At 41.0% G+C, this 25,067-nt stretch overlaps 1 protein-coding gene and 1 pseudogene across 1 annotated transcript; one reads left to right on the top strand and one right to left on the bottom strand.

The window, feature by feature from the left end:
- Positions 1-1,691: 1,691 nt before the first annotated feature.
- On the bottom strand, positions 1,692-5,631 carry LOC121141084 (annotated as a pseudogene).
- A 7,162-nt stretch (positions 5,632-12,793) lies between these two features.
- On the top strand, positions 12,794-24,728 carry CUNH5orf47 (chromosome unknown C5orf47 homolog). The gene is made up of 5 exons (XM_040747969.1): positions 12,794-13,133; positions 20,212-20,297; positions 21,671-21,769; positions 23,164-23,208; positions 24,168-24,728. Exons 1-4 carry the CDS (start codon positions 12,836-12,838, stop codon positions 23,182-23,184), a joined length of 504 nt encoding a protein of 167 aa, XP_040603903.1. The 5' UTR covers positions 12,794-12,835; the 3' UTR covers positions 23,185-23,208; positions 24,168-24,728.
- The last annotated feature ends 339 nt before the right edge of the window (positions 24,729-25,067 follow it).

The following is a 25,067-nucleotide window of genomic DNA, read 5'->3' as shown; positions in this document are numbered from 1 at the left end:
CCCAGCTATACCACTCCAAGGCAACATATCACACATGTACTTGCACATTAGTGTTTACTGAAGCACCATTCACAACATCAAAGTTATGGAAGGAACCCTGGTATCTAACAACAAAGGAATGAACAAAGAAAAAGTGATATACATATACAATGGAAAAAATTCAACACAAATAACAACAAAGTTAAGTCATTCATGGGAAAATGCGGACAACTATAATAAGTGAATCAAGTCAGTCTCAGAATGACAAGTGTATTCTCTCTCATTTGTGATCCCTAAATTTCATATACACACACGTTGAAATAAAAATATTTAGGGAGAGAAAGGAGACTGACTGGAGGGGTAGGGGGAGAGGCCGTGAGGGGAATGAATGAGAGGAGGAACTTAGGAAAGGTAAGCAGAGGGAGTCCTGTAGGAATAAGAAGGCAAATGCCAGCCCCGATACACGATATAGCTTAGGCACAGAAGAAAAAACACCAGATTGAAACCCTACTCATGTAGGGCAAAAGGTAAAACAACGAATGAAATTACGAAAAGTAAAAATTGCAAAATTCAAATTATGGGAGGACAAAGAGGCTGTTTCGACTTTGTTGGGATTAATGTCCCCTCCCTGCACTGTGTTCTTCAGCTAACTCTGCCCAGCAGAGGACAGCTGCAGCCACAGCATAGACCACAACAGGTTAGCCTGGAAGGCCTTCTCCCTGGGGTCCTGAGGGAGTCAGCTCTCTGCAGATTCCCTGTCCTCAGTATGGGTTGCCATATTCACCTTCCTCCCTACCCCCTTCAGCTGCAGGCTTCTCTGGTATTCAGCGTGACCCATAAACACTTTTCAGTGTGTTGGAGGTGGAGCCCCTGTGCTTGTGCTTAAGCCTTTGCTGTTGGAGAGCTCTTCCTGTTTTCATCCTGTCTTCCCATGGTGGTTGGGGTCCTCCCTAGCCTAGCTGGTAGAGGAAATGGGTCCCTGAGTTGGGAGATGCCATAGTACCAAATTTTCTGCTGTTCCTGATGGTGACAGGATGTCTCTAAGAAGCAGTACTTTCTTTGTCCCAGCCTAGAGAGAAAGCAGCAGAGCAGGCAATGGCCAGCCCACTCAAGCCCCTGCTCTGGGGCTGGGTTTTGTCTTGTTTTGCTTTGTTTTGTTTTGTTGTGTTTTGAATACTCAACTTGTAAAAGAAAAACCTTGTCATTGGGGAAGACACCTGCATGGGGTAAAATTTTGTGTTCAATACCATTTGTAGAGACTATGCTGTTGAAGGTGGAGGTGACATGTAAAATTCTGGTGGCAATTTAACAGAACAGTTGCAGATGGTCAGCTGAGGCCCACATTTAAAGAGGATGAGCCCTGTCGGTGGGGACTTTGGGGTATTACTTGCAGAAATCCACTGTGCATAAATCAAATCAGATTGTTTCTACAACCATTGTAAAGTTTCCTGTAGTAAAAGCTTCTTTTTCTCCTACAAGCACTTTAACTTCACAGCGACAGTGGCATCGGATACTAAACAGAAGAGAGCTTCCATGTGTGATACCTAACTCCTTCATGATAATAATAAAATCTGTGTCTTCTCTTTTTTTATCTTCTCTTTTTTGTGTTTTTTTCTTTTCTGATCAACCCCATTGTTACAGCTGCTTCTTAGCAACACTGGTAAAAAGTGAAATTGCAATCATTGCACACAACTCTCTGGCAATCAAGATGTTTAAAGCTTTCTGTCTCCTGGAGACGCCACCATGTGGCATTTCACACTCTGCTTAACAAGCAAGGTGCTCACAGATTTTCCTGGCTTAGAGGTGTTTACAACTTTCCCCATCAGGTCCTCCGTACGTTTTTCTTAAAACTAACCTAAGCAAATTTTGGTTTTGGAGGGATTGTGAATAATCCAGTAAATTCTACCCAATTTCATTCCACGCATCAAAATCTCACAAGGACTGAACAGAGAGAAACGATGACAGAACATGGTGTTGGGTCTGGAGTTCTACTCTCAGGAGTGACAGCTGCTGCAGTCAACACCATCTTCCACAGCTGCTGGGTCAAGCTCACTTAGAATTCCCAGGGTTTGGTCTGGCTGAAGGATTCCTTAGCCCTCTGGAAAACCTAAAGTATATAAGTAGTAACAGTCAAAATTTACATATCTCATACAACATGCTGCTCCATTTGGGAAAAAGTATTAAGAAATTCGGTTTCTTCCTGGAAATTCTGGTGTGTGTCCCCTTGACCAGAAGGCTTCATGAAGTTTTGAGTTGGGTCAAACCTACTGTAGTTCCTCTCAGGCTTCAGCAGGAAAACCAGGGCTTTTCATGAGAAAGCAGCACTATCTGTCTTCAACATGAAGCATCCCTGGGAGACAAACACGCCACTCTCACAGAGTACTGTCAGCTTTGGTCACACTCATGACTGAACATTGCACACCTTTACAGCAGTTTCTCCGTCCCTTTGGAAACCTTGTACAGCTCCATCACCATGAGACTAGCAAACCAACTACCACAGAAAATCAACTAAATTAAATGTCTCCTCTCCCCACCCCCTCTGCTACAGATTTTTCCAGCCGTGTTACTAAAGTTCAGGGTCTTTCTCTTTTCCTATAATTTGATATTAATTGATATCTTGTTTTGGTTTGGTTTTTCAAGACAAGGTTTCTCTGTGTAGCTTTGGAGTCTATCCTGGCACTTGCTCTGTAGCCCAGGCTGGCCTCGAACTCACAGAGATCTGCCTGCCTCTGCCTCCTTAGTGCTGGGATTAAAAGCATGTGCCACCAACGCCCGGGTAATTGATATTTTTTGAGCAAAAGTTGAATGTCAGTCTGTTGCAAATAGAGGCAGACCACGTTCAATGTTTTGTAGTTCCTGAAGCCTTCCTGTTAGATATGGTTGACCAAGAGCTAGCTACTGTTGTATTATTCAGTGAATAATACAACTCCCGTGCAGAACTATGCAGGAATCTGAGCCAAGGGCAGACTGCAAAGGAGATGGATGTGAAACTCAGTTCCACATCAGATACCTGGCAGCCCAAGAGGCAGTAGGTTGGCATTCTTAGCATATGTAGCCTCGAAGTGCTTGAGGTGATCCTTGCCTTGCTGTTGCCCACTCTGCAATTAGAGGGGGGCACACTATTGGCCAATCTGTAGGCTTCCTGGCAGGAGCGTGACAAAGGGGCATCTGAAGCTTAAAACAGTGGCTGAAGCGTATGAGGAAAAGACATAGATGAAGACAAATGTCTGTGTTTAAAAGAAGTACTACAAAAAATACACAGAGCCAAAGTCAAAAAAATGATCAAGTCAGTAAAATTTGGGGAATCCATTTTTTAAAATGACCACATGAATACAAAAAAGGGACTACTTAAAAACAGTATTGTAAATAGGAGACTATAGTCCCTCTTTTTGTTTTTCCCTAAACTGAGGCCCTTTGTTGAAGCCACGAGCTCTGCAAGGCTGGAAGGGCTTCTGCTTGCAGCATTGGACAATCATGGCCGCTTAGCCTTACTTACCTTACTTTTTTGGTGGAGCTGACACAAGTGATTCTATTTTGATTCTGATAATGCCATTTGGTATCTGATTCCCTCCAATGACATTGCTGATGAACCATCCCGTGGTTTGTTTGTCACCTCACTGCTGTATGATAAATAAGGCGTTGTCAGAAAGCTGTGTCTGAGAGCAATTGTGTGAGGTCTTCAACTCTGACTACAGACGCTTTAAAGAACTGTGACTGTGGACAACAACAGACTGAGAGTGGGCATGGGAAGAACCCTGAGGACTATTAGCAGCTGGCAAGACACTCTAGTTATCCTCAGCACATCGCATTTTAAGATAACAACTATGATACCCAAGAGCCTTCTATACAGTTCTTAGACAATTTCTATCAAGACACATAGAGCAGGCTATTGTGAAACAGTAGCCATTTGTTTAACCAGGGTTATAAATCAGATCATTTAAAGATTTTTTTAAAGAGAGAGACTTCAGCCCCCACCATCATTTTTGTGGCCTTGGGGATGTTTCGGGAACCTTTCTGGATACACACTCTGACGTCAGTGACAGTGGAAGAGAACAGGTGTCACTGGTGTACCAAAACCAGGACAGATCCTGAAAGGCTTCCATCCAGGGCCCAGTTTCCATGCGCATTTTATACACTAAATCCACAGGTGGGGCAGGCTGGCAAGCAAGATTTGACAGAAGCATGTGTGGCGGTCAGCGGGTGGTTAAGGCAATGACCCTCTGTTTCAGGCATTTCTCCAGGTCATTCTGTTCCAGGAGCAAGTGAAGCCATGCTTGGCAATAGCAGTACAAACTGAGTTTTAAGTAAGCCACTAAATAAACCAATAATAAATTAGTATCTAGCAGCTGCTCTTTTCTACCATAGTCTACCTCAGGGATTGAACAACACTACCACTGAGCTATATCCTCTGCCTTATTTTTACTTTTTGAGACACTAAGCTGCTAATTTAAGTTTTCACTTACATAAACATTCAGTTTCTTGGCATTTATCATGTATCCAAAAGTATCCAATAGAAACATACAGAAAGAGAGAGAGAGAGACAGAGACAGAGACAGAGACAGAGACACAAAGATCAAGACCATGAAATGTTCATGTTAAAATTTCAGTCATAACAAGACAAACTTGGTTTCTAAAAAGAAACAAGTCCAAGTTATAGTTATGGCAAAAATGACACAAGCTAGGGTGACACAGCTATACAACTACACTAAGAGTCTTATTTGAATTTTTGTATAAATCTCAAACCAAATTTTTTAAAATCCAAGCATGATGGTAAACAAGTATAATCCCAGCATCAGGACATGGGAGGATTGCAAAGTTCCAGGGTAGAACTTTGTTTAAAATAAAGTTTCTTTTATCCTTTTTCTTTCAGTCTCAGTTGCATTTGAGAGTTAACTCTTAGATATCTGCATTCTGGCTAGAATTGGCTGAGGAAACAAACCTCCAAGCATCTTTGAATAATCAGTTATTGTAATATAAATATAAGGACAGAGGTAGACAGAGGGCCTAAACCTCTCACACAGTAATCCTACAACTGAAGGAAAAATTGTCTAAAAGGTGCTCATACACACACACACACACACACAAAATGTTTTCATGTGGACATGCCAGTCAAACAAGAATGTCAACTTCAGTCCATACCACAAGACGAAAAGGCCCTGGTTGAGATCAAGGGAAAGAAGAGGAATTTCTGCAAAAATGAAGTCATCAGCTGGGCCTGGTGGCTCACAAGGTCATCCTGGGCTATACAATGTGTTCAAATCCTGCCTCTGCAACTTAGCAAAGCCCTGTTTCCAACTGAAAACCTGGAAACCACATCTGAGGACATGGATTAGTGACAGAGTGAGAGTCTGGAGCCCTAGGTTAGGGTCCCCAGCATTACAAAGAGAAAAGCACCTAAAGTTACTACTGCTAGGCATCTGGAGGGGGCAGTCTACCTCTTTGAGTTTGAATTAAATTCTGTCCAGTGATGTTTTCAGGACTCATTTGTTCAGTGATTCATCTGGTGCCTGGATCAGTCGTCAGTTTTAAAGACTTTTTACATTAACCTTTGACAATGTCACACATGTAGATAATGTGTTTTGATGATATTCACCTTACATTGCCTTCTCTTGTCCTGTCTTCCTTCTGATGAACTTCTTTCCAACTCTCCATCCCGTCTACTTCCATATCTGCTATTGTTGTTATTATTAATTTGTGAGCCACAGGATTTAATTAGCATTGCTTGCATGCATGTGAGTAGGGGTGCTATTCTCAGAGCAGAACAACTGTCGTCTTCATGAGGCCAGCTGTGTCTGCTTGTAAAAGCTCATCGAGGCATCATGGCTAGGTTGGTTGACTGTTGACATTTCATCATAGATGAGTAGGTCTGGACACCTGCATATCCAGCCACTCCTCACACAGTTACAAGCAATTCTTCCCTGATTGGATTGACCTTGAGATCTAGGGTGGGGTAGAGTGTTTAGACTGGGGAAAAGGAGTTCCATCTGTGCAGCCATGGGGAAAGCATCTTCCATGCTGGGTGCAGACCTTCCTGAATGGCTGTTTTAGGATCACCCTCACTCTTGCCTCTAACTTCTTACCCAAGCTCTGTAAGCAAGCCTAATAAACTCATTGGTTCTCCATGGTGAACTTTGGTGGAATCCAGCTTTGGTTTGTCACTGGGACATTAGAAGGAGTCCCCTAGTCACCTTTTCCCCACCCCCCCCAGGGAGAAAATTCTTGCCATAGATGGGTTATGTATCAAAGCCCAGATGTCTCCGTTTCTCTCCCTCCCTCCCTCTATTAGCTGCTCAGGGAGGAGTGAGGCCTCAGGACCAGATAATCACAGATGTGAGTTATAAGGGCAAAGGCCATGCACTCCCCTGAAGCAGGCTTTCTTTTGGGCCCAAATCATGACACAGAGACTCATTATTATGCGTGTCCCATTAGCTCCTATAACTTAACCCCTCTTCATCTACATTTTGCCTCAAGGCTTTTTACCTTTCCTTCATTCTGTCCCCTCTGTGTATGGCTGGCTGGCTTCTGGCCCTGGGCATGTCCCTCTCTGTCTCCCGGGTTCTCTCTTCCTCATTCTCTCAAGTCTATATTCCTCCTCCAATTTACTCTGTCCACCTGCCAGCCCACCTATCTCTCTCCTGCCTACCTTTCGGCCATTCAGCTTTTTATTAGGCCAATCGAGTGACTTAGGCAGGCAAAGCAACACACCTTTACATAGTTAAAGTAATATTCCACAGCACTCCCCTTCATCCTCTGTCTTCTCCGATGTTCCCTGAACCTTGAAGGGGATGGTATAGATATCCTATGTAGGGATGAGCACACACAGTCATTTACTTTCAGTACCCTGGCCAATTATAAGTCTCTGCAGTAACTACCGTTCGCTGAGAAATGAGGTTTCTCCAATAAAGGCTAAGAGCAGTACTGATCTAAAACCAGATGGCAACATTCTTAATCTGACCAAGGACCTGAGTCTTAATGTTCTATTGCTGTGGCAAAAACACCATGACTAAGGCAACTTATAAAAGGAAGCATTTAACTGGGGACTTGCTCACAGTTTTGGAGGGGGTGCATAACCCTCACGGTGAGGAGCACGGCAGCAGGCAAGCCAACACGGAACCGGAGAAGTGGCTGAGAGCTTACGTCTGAGTCACAGGCACACGCGTGGGCGGGGGTGGGGGTGGGGGTGCAGCTGGAATAGGATGGGCTTTTGAAATCTCAAAGTCTGTCCCCAGTGACACACCTCCAGCAAGTTTACACCTGCAGTCCTTTCTAAACAGTTCCACCAGCCGGGGACCAAGCATTCAGACGTGATACTGTGGGGTCACTCCACACATTCAGACGTGTGATACTGTGGGGTCATTCCACACATTCAGACATGTGATACTGTGGGGTCATTCCACACATTCAGACATGTGATACTGTGGGGTCACTCCACACATTCAGACGTGATACTGTGGGGTCACTCCACACATTCAGACGTGATACTGTGGGGTCACTCCACACATTCAGACGTGATACTGTGGGGTCATTCCACACATTCAGACGTGATACTGTGGGGTCATTCCACACATTCAGACATGTGATACTGTGGGGTCATTCCACACATTCAGACATGTGATACTGTGGGGTCACTCCACACATTCAGACGTGATACTGTGGGGTCACTCCACACATTCAGACGTGATACTGTGGGGTCATTCCACACATTCAGACATGTGATACTGTGGGGTCATTCCACACATTCAGACGTGATACTGTGGGGTCATTCCACACATTCAGATGTGATACTGTGGGGGTCATTCCACACAATGGGATAAAACAAAAACAGAAAACTAATTTAAAAAACTGAAATAAACATTACTCCATAGTGAAAGGCTGAGGCTTTCCTTTGAGATGAGACAAAAGGGAAGGATTTACTATCATTTATGATTAACCTCATAGTGAATAGATATTCATATGGGAAAATTAATCTTGATATGTCCATTTTATTAATCCCAGATATGCTGATGATTTAAATGTGAAGATAAAAATAAAGCTTATAGAAGATAACAGAATTTCTTAGGTCAGTATTTATGAAATTAAGCACAAAATATATGATTCTCTAGAAAAAGACCGATAATTTGACTATATTAAAATGAAAACTTTTACTTATAAATTTCCATAAAAAGATTTAAAAGATAAGCCATGGATGACATGCTGAATATGTTAATAGTCATAACAAATTCCTGATGAATAAGAACAAGAGCTACCAGAGACACATATAGCAGACAGATTTAAATGCAAGGCATATTACCCAAATGCTTGATGAGCTCAATTTCATTGTTGGTAGAGGAAATGCAAATTACAACTATGCAAAATCACACTGTAATAGTTACTATCAGGGACTTCCTTAAATAGGCCTCAATGTCAGGTTTTTGGTTAAACATTCCTACATATTCCTATGAGAATACATCACATTTTTATGAGATAAATATTTAAACCTATAGATTAGTTAAAGCATATTACTGTCCATGATGAGGGCAGGGATTTTTTTCAATCAATGACCATCTTAACAGTAAAGGACTGACTTCAAGGGAAGGGGAAGGAATTCCACCAGCAGACGACCTTTAGATGGGAACATGAGCATCAGCCTGTTGTGTACATCCTGTCCAGTTTCCAGACCTTATACACACGCACCCTATCATGTCTGTTTCCTCTGGATAAACCAATACAAACATGTCAGAAGTCTGACAACACCACGTTGTAGGAACCTTATGAAGCAACTGCGATTCTTCTTATTTGTAAGGTGGAGTGCTGACTGGTGCAACCATTTCTGGATACCTGTTCATTAGCAGCTACTAAAGCTGAACATGTGAATATCCTAAGCATTTCCACACCAGACTATGTACCCTATAGAGTATGTTTCACAAAAGATGTATTTTCCTATACATACTCTAACACTAGTCCTGAATCAGAAACAAATGACCATTGCTAGTGGAATGGATGAAGGATGACACACTAAATCATGCAGTGACAATTGCACAGATGCAATTTGAGTGGGAAAAAGTCAAACACAAAGGACAGCCATAACCCATGACACCTGAAATCTGAACAGGGTATGAAGTACTTCCTCATTGCCCCATCGATTAGTCTGAGCAGATACTAATTACAAGGGTACACTAAGTGTCTGAAAACCTATCCAGCTTTCGGCTGATGCTTTATACACTGTTCTGCATATATTTAGAATTCAATAACAAGGTTATTTGGAAAGTATGCTTTTATTACTTTGGGGGTTTCCCTTAATATTTTGTAAACCTCATTCCCTTGCCATAAAACAGCAAAAGGAAAGCTATCAGTATAATTAAAATGTAAATAATTACAGTATGCACCTCACAGGCTACATGCTGAGTAAATGGAAAATGACATTTGAATCTAAGGGAACTCCCTCTTCTTATGATACCCTCTTATGATTTATCCTTACATTCAAGGAAAAAGAAATATTGTGTAACTTTTACTAGAAGATGTAAAGAAACATCTGTTCACTCTAGGCATCTATACAGACAGGGGAAAAAAAGAGATTCCATTAAATTCTAGCTTAATGAACCAGTGAACTTACTGCGGTACTTGCAGAGGTATGGATGAGAAGTTACTTACATGAATGTCAATGTCTCAGAGACAGATGCTCAATAAAAACAAAGGTCCACCCCAGAATGAGCATTGACTGGGGAAAGCGTCATACTTGCTGGCAAGCTGGCTGGTGGACAGGTCCTCTCCCCAGCTCATATAACCTTGAGGAAAGGCTTCAGGAAGCTTGTGGCTTTCAGAAGCTTCAGCTTTATGTACTTCTAGAGACTTGTAGGTTTCTTTTACTTCCTGAGCCTTACAGAGTCTAGCTCCATGAAGGAAAGTTTCAGTTTGTAGGAAATAACTGTCCAACAGAGGCTCAGGAAATGAAAATGGTTGACTGGAAAAAGCCTAACTGACCAGCAGCTAGACCAGGTCTGACTTCACTGTGAGGTCTGTGTTCTCTCTGAAGGGTATCTCTCCAGGCCTAGGGCCCTAACCTTTGGCAGCAAAGAGTTGTCTTCTCCTGCAAGCCTTCCAACTGTATCTGATTAACTCTCCAAACTGATCCAGTGTTAGGGCCTCACACTGAAATTCTCCACACAACCAACCATGAGGCTGACCTGGTTCCAATCTTTCATCTTCTTGGTTTAGCTCATTTCCTCAGAGGTGGTTCCCCTTCATTGTTTGCTCCCTGTTAGAAATATGTTTGAGGTAGTATGGGACCAAAACAGGAAAAACATACCTTGCAGGTTAAGGGCTCTGTTTGCAGTTAAGAGTAATTTCCTGTTTGTCCTGCATTGGTTTGATCTATCTACACCTCATGTGCTTGATCACATGTGGGTGGGAGGTAATGTGGGCAGGAAATACATTGAGATATGTGTTTGCTCCTAAGTGGACCTGATGGGAAATATGATGGCCCTGTGGGTTTGATTTTTAAGGATCTGTAAAGCATGACTGTGGCCATTTCCTGGGAACCCAGTAATGGTCCTGGTCAGAGTCTGTTTTCCTGTCCAGTATTTAATTAAAGTTTGCTTCAAATTTGGCTTAAGATTGTAGTAGTGGTCTTATTCTCAACCAGTGGGGTTAACAATAGCAAGAAAGAGATAACTACTCCAATTGAAGTGTCTGGACAAGACAAACTTTACTCACGATCAAGATACACTAGGAAGAGAGAACACACCGAAACAGGAAGTATCCTTGGTTTTTATTCTAATTTAGGTGGTGCCTGTGTCTTATCTTCATTGGCCAGGGTCTGGCCTTACAAGCTTATTTAATTGGTTAGTCCAAAAAAATTGGTTTATAAATTGGGCAGCAGTGGTGCACGCCTTTAATCCCAGCATTCTGGAGGCAGAGGCAGTCGGATCTCTGAGTTCGAGGCCAGCCTGGTCTAGAGTGAGTGAGTTCCAGGACAGTCAGGGATACACAGAGAAACGCTGTCTCAGAAAACAAACAAACAAACAAACAAAAACAAAAAAAAACAAAAAAGAATCTGCTTATGGGAAATGGAGGAGAAAGGCAAAAGTGGCCGCTGCTCCACAGAAAAAAGGTCACTGCTCCAGTCTTTAGGGAAAAAGGGCCAGTCAAAGAAACACACCCTGAGCAGAGCCCAAGAAACACACTTTGGACCTGCAACCAGGACCAAAGAAATGCACCCTGACCCTGAAACCAGTGCCAAAGAAACACACTTTGGCCCTAGAATCAGAGCCATTGAAAGAAATACACCCTGGTCCTAAAATTAGAGCCAAAAGGCTAAATAGGACCAGTGAAAGAAACACTTTAGCCCTGAAACCACAGCCAAATCTGACCCTGAGCAGAAAACCAACAAATCCCTGAGCACGAGATCTAGCCAATCTGAGTTCAGGGACTGAAATCTAACCAATCTCCACCCTGGAAATCTCCCTGGAAAAACTCTGCCTCTAAGAAGCCCTATATAAGGCCTGTGCCTGGTCAGTTAGTGGCTGTCCTGCTGTCTGGCTGTCCCTTCCACCCTGGCAGAGGCAGCCACTCTTTTGGATTTTTCCTTCCCAGTAAATCTCTTGAGTGAGGCTTGGGTAAGACCGTACTGCGCCCAGCAACTTTTCTGCAAAGCCAGAGCAGAGAGGAGCATAGTAGGGCTGTAACACTTTCGCTAGGGGGAAACCTTCCTCTAGGTGAGGGAAGCAGAGTTGTTACACTCCAGGCAACCAGAAGTGAACTATAACAACTTCCCTGGGGAAGCCCTCCCTGCCCTGGCAGAGTTGTTTCACTGGGGAAGCCTTTCCCTGGAGCAGGGCCGTGAGCTACCAAGGTTACTGTGACCTGTGGTATTCTTTGACTCCAGAGTGCCAGAATACCTTTCCATCTGAGCCACAATGCTTATACAGGCCATCAAATTCCTAGAATAGAGCCACTGGCCTTTGTGTAAATAAAAGTTTTCCTGGGTGGAGAGGGTTAAAACATTGCATAAAAATCTTACACGGTGGGGGAGATAAAAATATTTTAATTTCTTGGTGCTGGAGAGATGGCTCAGTGGTTAAGAACTGTTCTTCCAGAGGTCCTGAGTTCAATTTCCAGAAACCACACGATGGCTCACAACCATCTGTAATGAGATCCGGTGTCCTCTTCTGGCCTTCAAGGATACATGCAGAGAGAACACTCTATACATAATAAATAAATATTCTAAAAACTATTTTAATTCCTTGTCCTAAACACGTTTTACAATACTTGATAGGAAAGACCATATTTGATATTTCTTACATCCCAGGCCCAAATCTTTCTGATGAATGGCCATCCTCCCCCACCCCCTTCCTGTTTCCCCTTCATTACGGCTTTCCTAGCCTCCCAACTTCTGGCAAAGGGGTCCTCCCTAGGTTCCTGTCTTCTGCTAGCTGCCTAACGTCTCCCGGCTCCTTAATTCCTTCGTCACCTCAATCCCCAGCTACACAGCCAATCACTCCTTAACTTCCCACCCAGTACCCAGTTCTGGACTCCAGTCACCCGGCCCCGCCCCAATGCCTTCGCTGGAGGGTGGAGCCTCTAGTAAGCCCCGCCCACTCCTCACATTGGTCTGGCCCCCAGTGCTTCTCGCGTGCTGCCTGCACGTGGTCCCCCCCACACACACACCGGTGCGAGCGCGCGCGCGTGCGCACACACACACACACACACACACACACACACACACACACACACACACACACACACACACACACACACACACACACACACACACACACACACACACACACACACACACACACACACACACACACACAGAGCAGTCCTGCTCAGGTCCCAGCTGAGGTCCGGTAGCTCGCTCGCCTGACGCGAGGCTGAGATGGTGCCAGCAGGCAGCCGCCAGCGGCCGGATAGGCCTGGCTTGATCTACGTGACCCGCTTCGCCTCGCACCGGCGTGGCGTGTGGCAGTTGAGGGGGCCCCGAGGTCTCCGCCACCAAGGCCCAGGGCTCGGGGCCTGCTTCGCCATGGAGCAGACGGCAGTGGAGAGCGGGTCCCCCGGAGGAGAGCTGCCCACCGGCTCCCACGCCCGGGTGGCCGCCACCCGGGACTACTCCACCTCTTCCCAGCGGCGGAGGTCGAGATCGCCACGGGGCCCGGAGCCGGCGGCGCGAGCAGGTGGAGGGATGCTCCTGTCAGAGGGCTGGTGCTGAGCGGGCAGCTTGTGAACGCGGCCTTCAGTCAGTCTGGCCTCCAGTCAGCCTTCCTGTTAGCCTTCCTGTCCGTTCTCACACAGCATTGCATCAGTGGGCAGCCAGGCCCCGCCCTCCTGTCAGTCTGTGTTGGAACCATAAACTAGGAGAATCCCTCTAAATTACTTAAATAAGTGACCCCAAAAAGGGCTGCGAGACATTTAAGATAATGCAGAGACCAGAGAGAAGTTCTTGGATGTAGCTACTTCGGTCCCTCAGAGGAATGGGAGTTGGGCATGCTTGTTGGCTATTATGAAATTTATTGAAACTGCTAATTACATGAGCTGGAGAGATGGCTCAATGCCAGAGGATCCGATGCCCTCTTCTGGCCTCCTCAGGCACCAGGCACCTAAGTGGTGCACAAGCAAAACACCAATACACATACAGAAAAATTAAAAAATAAATTGCTAATTACTTGGTAGAGTGTGTGTGTGTGTGTGTGTGTGTGTGTGTAACAGAAATCTTAGAAGATGCTGAACTGTCCTTTTTAAAACACAGAAGATTGCCCGGCATTGGTGGCTCACACCTTTAATCCCAGCACTTGGGAGGCAGAGACAGGCGGATCTCTGTGAGTTCGAGGCCAGCCTGGTCTACAGAGCGAGTGCCAGGATAGGCTCCAAAGCTACAGAGAAACCCTGTCTCAACAAAAATCACTGAAGCTGTAGTTCTATTTGCTCAGTTTTTGAACCTTTCAGGAATGTTTTGTTTACTATTTTTTAAGATTTAGCCAGTTGGTGGGGCACTCCTCTAATCCCAGAACTCGGGAGGCAGAGGCAGTTCAATCTCTGTGAGTACAAGGCCATCCTGGTCTAAGAGCTAGTTCCAGAACAGCTAGGGCAGTTACACAGAGAAACCATTGTTTAAAAGAAGAAGAAAAGATTTATTCATTAAGTATACAGTGTTCTGTCTGCATGTTTGCCTGCACACCAGAAGAGGGCACCAGATCTCATAACAGATGGTTGTGAGCCACCATGTGGTTGCTGGGAATTGAACTCAGAACCTCTGGAAGAGCAGACAGTGCTCTTAACCTCTGGGTCATCTCCCCAGCCCCTTAAGAATGTTTTAAATAAGTAATTAAAAAAATGTTTTCACATGGTGCCCAATGTTTTTAACCTCAGAATTAAGGAGGCTGAGACAGGTAGATCTCTGAGTTTGAAGCCAGCCTGGTCTACATAGAGAGTTCCAGAACAGCCGGGGCTACACAGAGGAACCCTGGTTGAAACAGGTATTAGGAGAAATACCTCCAGTGTTTCTCCATTAAATAAAGTACTGGTTTTAGGACTAAGACTATATATTTAGAGTATGAAAAAGTATATCTACTTTTATTATTTTTAATATTTTTATTATGAATAGGCTTTACATTTTGTCAAAGGCTTACTATGATCTATGGAGATAATAATGCTTTTTTCTTAGAATTAGTAATGTGTAGTGTTTTATATATCTATAAATAGGTTTCCAAATAGTGAATCAACATTATAGTATTGAAATAAATTTCACTTTTTGTGTTTTATTATTTTTTAATATAGTGGCAGCCTCTAATAATAAGTTGCTTACAAATTTTCATTGATGTTCATGAGATTATAGTGCCCTGTATTTCTTCTTTGTAATTCTGTACTTAATTTAGATATCAGAGTTATACTTACTTCATACAAATAATTGGAAATCTTTTCCTTCCTTTTCTATGTTCTGGAATAGTTTATGGAAGATTGGAACTACATAGTCTTGACAAAATTCTTCTGTAAAACCATCTGGGCCTCGGGTTTTATGGGACAATTTCTTAATAATTTTCTCTATGCCATGGAAACTGATCTGTGAGACATCAATTTTGGGGAAAATATATTTTCTTAAACAATTACACACTTCATCTAGGTTTCTACATGCATTTCTACTGAGGCCTGAAAGCTAATGTATTTTAATTTTAAGTTTACTCGGCTTTAATGGTTATTCCTTTCTTAATTTGTTTCTGTTTTATGTATGTAGGCATGTACTTTCTTCCCTTGCACTGATGACATTAGTATTTTGTTTATTTTTAAAACTAGGTTTTGATTTATTAAGCATTTTTGTTTCTTCCTCATAAATACCAACTTCTTAACCTTATTTTCTTTCTTTTGCTTTCTATTGGAGTACTTTTTATACTAAAAATGGACATTATTTTTATTTTTTAATACTTTCAAAATACACTTCCATTTTTTCTTATATATTATATATTGAATATAACCTCAACCCCTTACCCAGTTTCCTTCTGTTTTCCCTTCTTTCAACCCTTCATTTACTCCCTTAGACAATTTTACTTATTTCCATTTAATCTATATACATGATTTTATGTGACTACATAAAATCTAGGAATGACAAGTAAGAGAAAGCATGTAACATTTGTCTTTCTGAGATTAGCCTAATTTGCTTAATTTGATTGTGTTGAATTCATTTCCCTGAAAACAGCATAGCTTTATTCTTCTTTATGGATAAAAAAAATCTGTTGTTGGACACCAAGGTTTTTTCCTTAACATAACTGTTATGAATACCTTTGCATAAACATTGATGTTCAAGTGTTTCCATGCTATGTTGACCTTAGTCTTTTGGGTAAATACTCAGGAGTGGTATAGCTTGGCTATATGATAGATCCATTTTTTAATTTTTTGAGGTACCTTCATACTGATTTCTATAGAATTTGGACTAGTTTACATTCCCACCAGACATTTATAAGGATCAGGATTCCCTTTGTCTACATCTGTGCCAGAATTTATTGTTGTTTTCCTCTTAAATTTTTGTTAAATTCATCCATCCACCCACCCATCCGTCCATCCATCCATTGCATGTGTGTGTCAGTTATATCATACGTGTGCATTAGGAAACAACTTGTGGGAGTCGGTTCTCTCCTGCCATGTGGGCCTCAGGGATCAAACTCAGTTTTTCAGGCTTGGCAGCAAGGGCTCTTTACCTTCTGAACCACTTTGCCAACCCTGTTGCTTTCTTAATGATTGACATTCATACTGGGGTAATATGTAATGTCAATGTGATTTTAATTGGAATTTCTCCAATGGCTGGTGAGCTTAAACAGTTTTTCTTATGTTTATTGATGATTTCTATTTTCTCCTTTCTGAATTGTCTTTTCCTTTCATTTCGTCTTTTTGGGGGGTTCTTATTGGTCAGTTTTGTTTTGTTATAGCTCTTTGTGTTTTCTACTTACTAATCCTCTCAGATGTCTAGCTGGCAAAGATTTCATCTAGTCTGTGGACTTTCTCTTTACTCAACTGGTCCCTTTGTTACACAAAAGATTTTTTTTCGGCTGGGTGGTGGTGGTGCACGCCCTTAATCCCAGCACAGAAGCAGGTGGATCTCTGTGAGTTCGAGGCCGGGCTGGACCGATAGCCTCCAAAACAATACAGAGAAACCCTGTCTCGTAAAAACCAAAAAAATTATAAATAAATAAAGATTTTTTTCGTGAGATCCCATTTGTTGATTGTTGACTTTATTTCCTTGACAACTGGGGTCCTATTCAGAAAGTCCTTTCCTACACCTATATCTTGAAGTATCTCCTCTACTTTTTCTTATATTAAGGTTCTTTCCCCCATTTGGAGTTAATTTTTTTGTGTAGAGTAAGAAATGGGGACTAGTTTCTTTCTTCTATATGTGGGCATCTCATTTTTCCCTGCACCATTTGCAGGTAAGGCTGTCTTTTTTCCAATTCTGGTTTTTCCCCATCTTTCTCAAAAGTCAGTGGCTAGCTGTGTTGGCTTCTAGCTGAATTTACTGTTCTGTCTGTCATTGTATATGTCTTTAGGACCATACTGTTTTTGTCACATGGCTTGGTGTTAGGTATGTTGATAGCATCAGCATTATTCTTTTTTGTTCAGAATTGCTTTGCTTCTTCTGGATACTTTGTCTTTCAAATGAGTTTTAATATTGCTGTTTTCTACTTCTATGAAGAATATCATAGGAATCTTTTATCAGGATTGTGTTGAATATGTAGATTGAAAATCAGGCATTTCACTTACTTTTTAAAATCAGGAAGTATTTAGTATGGTGAATTTGTTTTAACCACTTTTAGTACCACCCACACATCTCAACATGTGATATTTTCACTGTTGATTTTTAAAACGTTCTGTAATTTCATTCTGCTTATTCATGTCACACTGATACTGCTTAACATATTTTAAAGGTTTTAAATCATGGGACCTTCCTATTTTTTTTGGTTTGGTTAGTGCTTTCTAGTTTTATTGCATGGTGATCAGAGAATGGTATTCCTAGTGTCTCTACTGTCTACATGTTACTGGTGTTTCTTGTGTAATTCAGTTTGTGACCTTCCCTCTCCCCACTTCCAGAAGCCATACCAGATAAACTTTCCTCCAGAATCCTGGTTTCCCCTTTCACCTGTGTCTGTCCCATCCAACTGCTTGTTTGGTACACTGTGTGGGATTTGGTCCTTTAGATTATATGCTTAAATATCTTCCCTGTACTCCCTGTTCTGATCTGCTTGTTATTTATTTATTTATTTCATATTTTCAGATAAAGGATGGATTTAATTTGGCTTCGTAGCTGATAAGAGGCTAGAAAACAGCTTCAAGGCAGTGGTAGTATTCCAGTAGAAATTGAAAGGCCAGAATTAAAGCTGTAGGGGAAAAATGGGCAGAACTGATAACTGACTGGATGGGAAAAGGAAGAGTTGAGGCTGTGGCTAACACATCTTTACTGAGCCACTGTATTAACATGGACGCTATTAACTTCCATGACCTTCTTGCTGAGCTTGTAAAACCAGAAATGCATTCAAGGGAAGGGTGCCCTAGATAGACATGCACCTGAGCTAAGCAGAGTGTAAAGTACGTTTACTCAGTCTTGGTTATATTTGATATTAAATAAACGTTTATTGTCTATGGGAAACAAAAATGAATTATTCATCCATTTCACAACATTTAGCATCTACCATGTTGTAGACATTAGGTCAAACACTAATGACAAGACGGATCCAGTGACTGTTCTGTACCCAAAGGAGTCACATGTGAATAAGTCAGTAGGTGTGAGTGCTATAAGAAATATACCTGATAAGACTTAGATAATCAAGTTCAGAGACAGAAAGGAGCACAAGACAGGAAGTCAAGAGGACAAAAATGGAGAAATTTCTGGTGCAGCAGTAGAGATTATCAAGAACTATGGTTTTGAAGTAAGAAAGACAACCATGGGCTCTGTTAATTATATAATATTGCCCATTTTAGCTATCCAGTCTGATTCTTTAATCTTCTTTCAAGGGTAGGTAATGGTTTCCGTGAAGATTAGCAGAAGCAGCATGCGCACAGTACCTAACCTAATGTGGTGTTTGGTGTGGAATAAGTACCCTGTAAATGTTGGCACAGTGAGCCCAGATGGCTTGAAGGAACAAGAATGACTAACAATATGTACTAAACGTTTACTGAATGAATGAAAAACAAGTTTTTGATTAAATTGTAGAGTGAGTTTCATTTCTATAACCCCTAAAGATGTTTAATTGGTGGGATGATGTCACCAGGGACAGGTGCCTTGTGAAAGTCAGACGGGTAAGCCATCCACAGATGTGCTGGTGTTTAGGAAGCCAACGGATAAGCAGCAGGCAAAGCTAACATCTCAGCAAGACTGGTTCAGACTGATTTCCTTTCACTTGGGAGATAGTCATGTGTTATAAATAACTATGGGTGAGGAATACTATTGTGGAGGTGTACAGGTGGATACTTTGGAAATGGTGATAGTTTGAGGATAACAGAGTCAAGGAAAGCATCGTGTAGAGAAAGTTATTTGAGATTTTCACATGAGGCTGAGATATGGACAAGCTTCAAGTGGAGAAATGTGCGAGCAGATTGTTGAGGGTGAGTGACAATTGCCAGTGACCAGGGAAGAGCTACAAGTACAGCTTGATAGCGTCAGAGCATGGGCAACGAGAACCAGAGGAAGGTTAGAAGTGTTAGGTGGGGACTAAATTCATGGTGTAGCATACATTGGTGCCTAGTCTAAGTGCAGAGAAAGATGGAGGAAATGTTTTCCTTGTGCACATGTATTATACTTCTTGCTGTATTTTCAGACAGATTTCATGGCTCCTATCTTACCTTAAGGAGTGTAGGTACAGATTAGGTAAGACTTGTAAGTAGGAAACAGTGGGAATGATGAAAACACACCACCATGAAAGTTGTGGCATTCAAAGTTGTAGCAACGTGTGCGCTAGTTTACTCAGTGTTTATTTAAATAGGTAATTTTCTCCTCTTAGCTGAATTTCTTTAGAACACTATTCATGTGTGTTTGCTAAGAAGAGAAAATAATTACAAGCTAACAATAGCTAAACAATATTGTTCAGTTGTAGTAAATAGGCTTCCTGCTAGAAGGTATCTGTCATAAAGGAAAAGCAGCAAGTCTTGAAAATCTCTAAATGACATGTGGACAAATTCAGACTTCCTCCTTTACTGGAAGATAGGAAGATTTGGCAAGGGAATGAGTTTCTCACAATGCGACTTAATTAAGGTCCATCATCCCATGTCTGTGCCCCACTCAGAATTAGTGGCATGAGCCTCACAAATTAGTAAATGCCATTTAGGAACACATTTTAGTTCATTCAACAAATGAACATATTATGTACCTAGTGTCTACAAAATAGAAACTGGATTGCCAGAGAGGAAAAGACAATTCTCAAGCAAACTGTGAAGTTCTGTGACAACCCAGCATGGTTTGTAAGATCCAAGAATGTTCCCCGGAAAGCTAACTGTTGAATGTGCAAAGGAAACCCAGGTAGTATGTTATGAATGAAGTGGGGAGAGTTAAAGTAGATGTTCCAAAGGCAAACGGAAAGCAGACAAAAAGGCCTCCAGGGAGCATATACTTACTGTTGTTTTCAACAAGTGGTGTCACCTAGTGATCAGAAATATAGCATCAAGCATAAACACACCCCAAAGAGAACTTATGAGACATACTATGGCCTCTGCTTTCAGGATAGTACTTTTTAACATATGTACTAACTTCAATGTCTTGTCTTTTCTTTAAAAAATTAGGTTTACACCAAAAAAATGAAGCTAAAGAGTTTGATTTCCCCATACCACTGAATGAGGCCTCCAAAATAATGAAGGAAAAGAAAAAGGTACACTGTTATAAAGGTTAAAAATTAACAACGTTTAAATTTTAGATCTTCTTCTGTGACTATAGTATGTGAAGGTTTCCAGGACAGTGACAGAATTCCATCTCCTGAATAACTTAATTTTCTAAAAGGAGAAAATAGAAGAAACTTGGCAAAAATGGAACTGAGCTTGGAAATATTTATTGACTATAAAAATAGTTCTGGTATTTGAAGATATAAATGTATTTTAATCAAAATATAACCTGCCAAGAGACTTTTTTTAAAAAAACATAACCTATTTCCATAGAGTGTAGCTAACTGCTATATATAAAGCAGTATAGCAAGAAAATCACAGACTTCATAGGAAAGAATCTGTCTACATCGGTGTCATATTGCTCTTTCCAAAGCAAAGAATTTATGTGACTTTTTATCCAGAAAGATGACAGAGGTAGACTTTATTGCTGAACCCTTGGTTGCCAAATGTCATAGTAACTTGAGAATTTTAAACATATTTCAGAAAAGTTACTGTGCTAATCTATGACTGCCATTTTACTTTAAAGAATGCAGTAGTTGAGCATGACACATAAATTCATGCTTGTGTATAGGCCATGCAGGGTTTAAAACAGTGCCCAACGCGACTAACCTTGTCCTAAATACATCTGAAGTAAGCAGCAGTCTTCCACTATGCTAAGACCTGCTTCCTTCAAGAACTGTTTCCTTTTGGACAAGGAGAAAAGAACATGGTCAGTGCTTACCTCTAAACTTAATGTGCTGTGCACTGGGGTAAGTGATTTGCATACATGCCTTTCATCCCATTGTTCAGTATGTGAAGATGTTTCTAGATGACATTTAAATGCTTGTCAAATGTCAAGCTACTAAGTAGCAAAAAAAGAAAAAGATAAAAAGGTCTAAATATAGCTGTTTGATTTTATAGGCTTTTTTTTGTACTTTAGTATATTCATAATCTCTGGTAACTTTTCCTTACTGTCTCCTAGAAGAACTAGTTAATTCTTACCTAGAATAAAATACATTATAAATGAATCTCTGCCCAGCATAAACAGGAATAGAAATTCAGTACTTTTAGTACCTTTTTGAAATTGAATGTACTGGACCCACTTAGCAAGACTTTGCAAACATTTTTTTCTTCTTTTGAAAGGCAGCATCATCCAGGAGAACTCATTTAAATACTGCAGGAAGGGAACTAGAGAAAACTGGAAAAGAGGAGGTCAGACAAGCTAGTGGCCACTGGGGTCACTGGCGGGATAGTTCCTGGGTGCCTTGCTTCACACTGATGATCCTGACTGGCATGCGGCCCAGCAGAGTCACCCTGATTACCTCCAGCAAAAGGCATTGCACTTTTGTGCCCAGCGTTCCTTGACTGTGCTTTTCTTTTTAAGGTCTTAGTGTGGAAAAAGGTACAAAAAGTCATTTCCAAAATGATTGCAGAAAATGAAAAATACAGACACAGACTGAAGTGCCAAAATCTATCTAGTGAAGTAAGTCAACACATTTTCAGTTTTATAAAAAATTTGATTATATAAACACTGTAGCTAACCTCGAATTGCATTAGATTTCCTAACTGCCAATATTAAAATATAGGAACAATTGGAAGCGTAAAGCCATGCTCAGACGGGATGTATGGTAGACCCTGAGGGTTTCTGGGTATAAGGGTGCAGAAGGCAAGCACTAGCTGGAGTTTTCTGAGCACAGAACACACATGTCCATTAAATGTATATTTGAATGTCAATCTTTAAACACAAATTAAAAAACACACACTGGTGAAGAACGTGTTAACTGTAATATAAAACTACACATTCTATCCAATTTCTTGTTATTTCCTTTCCATGGATGCTGAATTCCAGTGTAACTCATTTCACAAAGTCTGCCCTTGGCACAATTTCATTTTTAGAAAACAACTCAGGAGTTGAATCTTGTCCTAAAACTGCACCAGTGTTTAGTAACTGATATTGTGGTAAAATAAAGAATAAATTCAGGTTTTCAGACTGGCAGTCTGGCTGAGCAGGTAGAGGTGCTTGCCGACAAGCCTGAAGACCGGAGGTTGGTCCCCAAGAACCACATGGAGGAGGTGAAAAGCAGCACAAGTGGTCCTCTGACCGCCATTTGCATGCCACCCTCTCCACTGTGTTCAAGTGCCTGTGCGCGCACACACAGTAAATACATACGAGTTTGAAAGTCATAAAAGATGTTCTTGGCTTCCAAAATATTAACTGGAACAAATTTAGCATAACTAATAATAAATTGATAAATCAAAATTTCTTTACATATAGAATATGTCCTGTCAAAGTGCTTCTGTGATGTCTCAGTACTTAATGACAACTTTTGAGTCATTAAACTTACAGTAGTTAACTTTGTGAGGAATGTTTTATAAGTAATATAGTATTGGATAAAAGTCCATAGACTATTAGCAGTCATAGAATGCTGCACTAATAGCACATTGCTCACAGTAGCAGCATACAGACCGATGTCCAGACTCACGCACTCTAGTTCACTCTTCTTGTCCAATCAGAATGAGTTGTTAGGAAACAGTAGGAAGAAGGAACACAGTCAAAATTTCTCAAAGAATAAGGTGTTTGGACATCCATGTGCAGAGAGGGTGGGCAGTGTTCTACCCTGAACTTGGAAGAGTCTTTTGAACCTCAGCCTTCTACGAATCCAGAATCATCTGATAAAAATTATTTACTAGCTTAATATCCAAACTAACACAAATAAAAGGTATCTTTGACATTCGTTATTTTACCTTAAGTTTTTAACTATATTAATAAAGTTAATATGTTACAAAAGTGTAATGTAATTTTTACCTCTTAATATGTATTTGTTGACAAAAATTAGTGTTACATAGCAACTTGAAGTTCTCCTATATTGTTTCTAGATTCGAGTTAATACAAAATGAATGTGAGTCTTCCTGTCTTCTCTGGTGAGAACCCATTGAAATAACTGAACAGATCTCCCCTCCCTTTGTATCCTGCTTTCTCTAACCTTTGGTATAGCCCCACTGTCACTTCTAATCTACTTCCTTCCTTAAGTTAGTGTATATCATAGCACACCTCTTTAAATATTTTTTGACATTAAAATTTTTACTTACACCCCATCTCTGTCATTCCCTTGAAACTATTCTCCATATGATCTCATCTCCATGATATGTGTACGTATGTATATGTATATAGATACACATATATGTATACGTATACACACTCATATAGGAAAATGTGAGTGTGTGACTTTTCTTTTTATGTTTCTGCTTCATTCTCTTTCTCTTGGAATGTACTGTCATATGTGAGTCAACCTCACTACTCCTCTCTTAGTATCCTGCAGTCTGTGTTGTGATTCTCATCCTGTCTCTCTGACTACATTTCCTGTTCATTTTAAGTTATTCATCTTGCTTCCCTGGGATTTGTTACTCGTCCTGTTATCTCTTCACATATTCACTTCCAAACAACTCCCTGTTTTTTATAGCCTTAGCTACTAATTCTATCCTACCCATGACCTCTGCTATTGTCAACTATTTCATAGAGCTTTAGTAGTCTGTATTTTACACTGAGCATATTATCCTCCCCTTTCTTTTTAGTTGCCCCTGGTCTCCCAATCACATGGCCTCAGTTCGCTTGCAGGGGGAGATTCCATCCAGTTTCTGAGATTTGGAAAGTAATAGAGGGAAGGCCAGTCTTAGGAAAGACAATTAGATTTTTGTAATGAGAGACTGAGTCAAGAGCAGTGTGAGGAGGTGTATTTTAGATCAGAACATGAGCTGGGATGGCATCAGTGAGAGGGTGGGTCTCCTCATTTCTCTTACAAGGCTGTTACAAAATGGGAATATGCAAACTTCTCATGAATGTAAGACCAGTACAATAATTTGTAGTTTTGTTTCCTTCCTAGCTACAACTTAATCACTTCATGAGATTCCAACAACCTTGGCTTTGTGGTTTTATGTTCTTCAAGTGACTAGTAAATCCACCTGCTTCCAGTTGAAAGACACGTCATCTAGGCAGTGGCCTAGGCCTTGCATGCATATGTGATCCACAGTTTCCCTGCATACAGGCTCATCCAACTTCTTTGGACAGTGCTGAGTAAAGTTTCACATTGCTAAATCCCTCAATGAAGTTTCAAATGTTAGTTCACACAGCTTAAGTATATTACTAAATGGAACATGTTTATAAACTTGACTGCATGAAATTTTGTGGAGTGTGTGGACAAAGCTTTTTGGTATAGTTCAACCTTATGTTTATGTTGTATGACCTATCAACTCTTCATGGAAACATGGCCTGTTTTGTCATACCTGTCAGTGTTTATTCATGTCACTCTATGGGTGTCATACTGGATAGTGTCCCACTGTTCTAGAAATCTGCAGCTCTAAAGACTTCCATGGAAATGAATGTTCTAAATGTTATGTTTATTGTTTAATAATTTTTGGTGAAAGATATTAAATCTATTTTGTTGAACAGAACATAAATATAATGTGAAATTTCTTCTGAAATATCATTGAGTACCAAGTGTGTCATCATGATTTGTTCAGTGTTTTAGATTATATTGGGGTGATGACCTCTTCATTAAAACCCGAAACTACAAGTTTCCAAATTGGGGACATATCTATTGAGCTGTGGAAATAAGATTTTTACATGTTTTCCCTTCTCTCCATCTCATCTTCATCAGTCTTCTGGTCTCAGTGAGTAGGAACATTCATTCATCAATTCTGTTCCTGGTTTTTCTTTGCTTAAATCAAAGAAGTTTTATTTTAGCCCAATAGTCTGTTCTTGTGGCTCTGCACTCTGAGAAATG

The sequence above is a fragment of the Mesocricetus auratus genome, unplaced genomic scaffold (assembly GCF_017639785.1).
Source record: "Mesocricetus auratus isolate SY011 unplaced genomic scaffold, BCM_Maur_2.0 Super-Scaffold_100007, whole genome shotgun sequence".
Lineage (NCBI taxonomy): Eukaryota > Metazoa > Chordata > Mammalia > Rodentia > Cricetidae > Mesocricetus > Mesocricetus auratus.
Note: the sequence above shows the minus strand (reverse complement) of the source record. Positions and strands in the feature narration are given on the sequence as shown.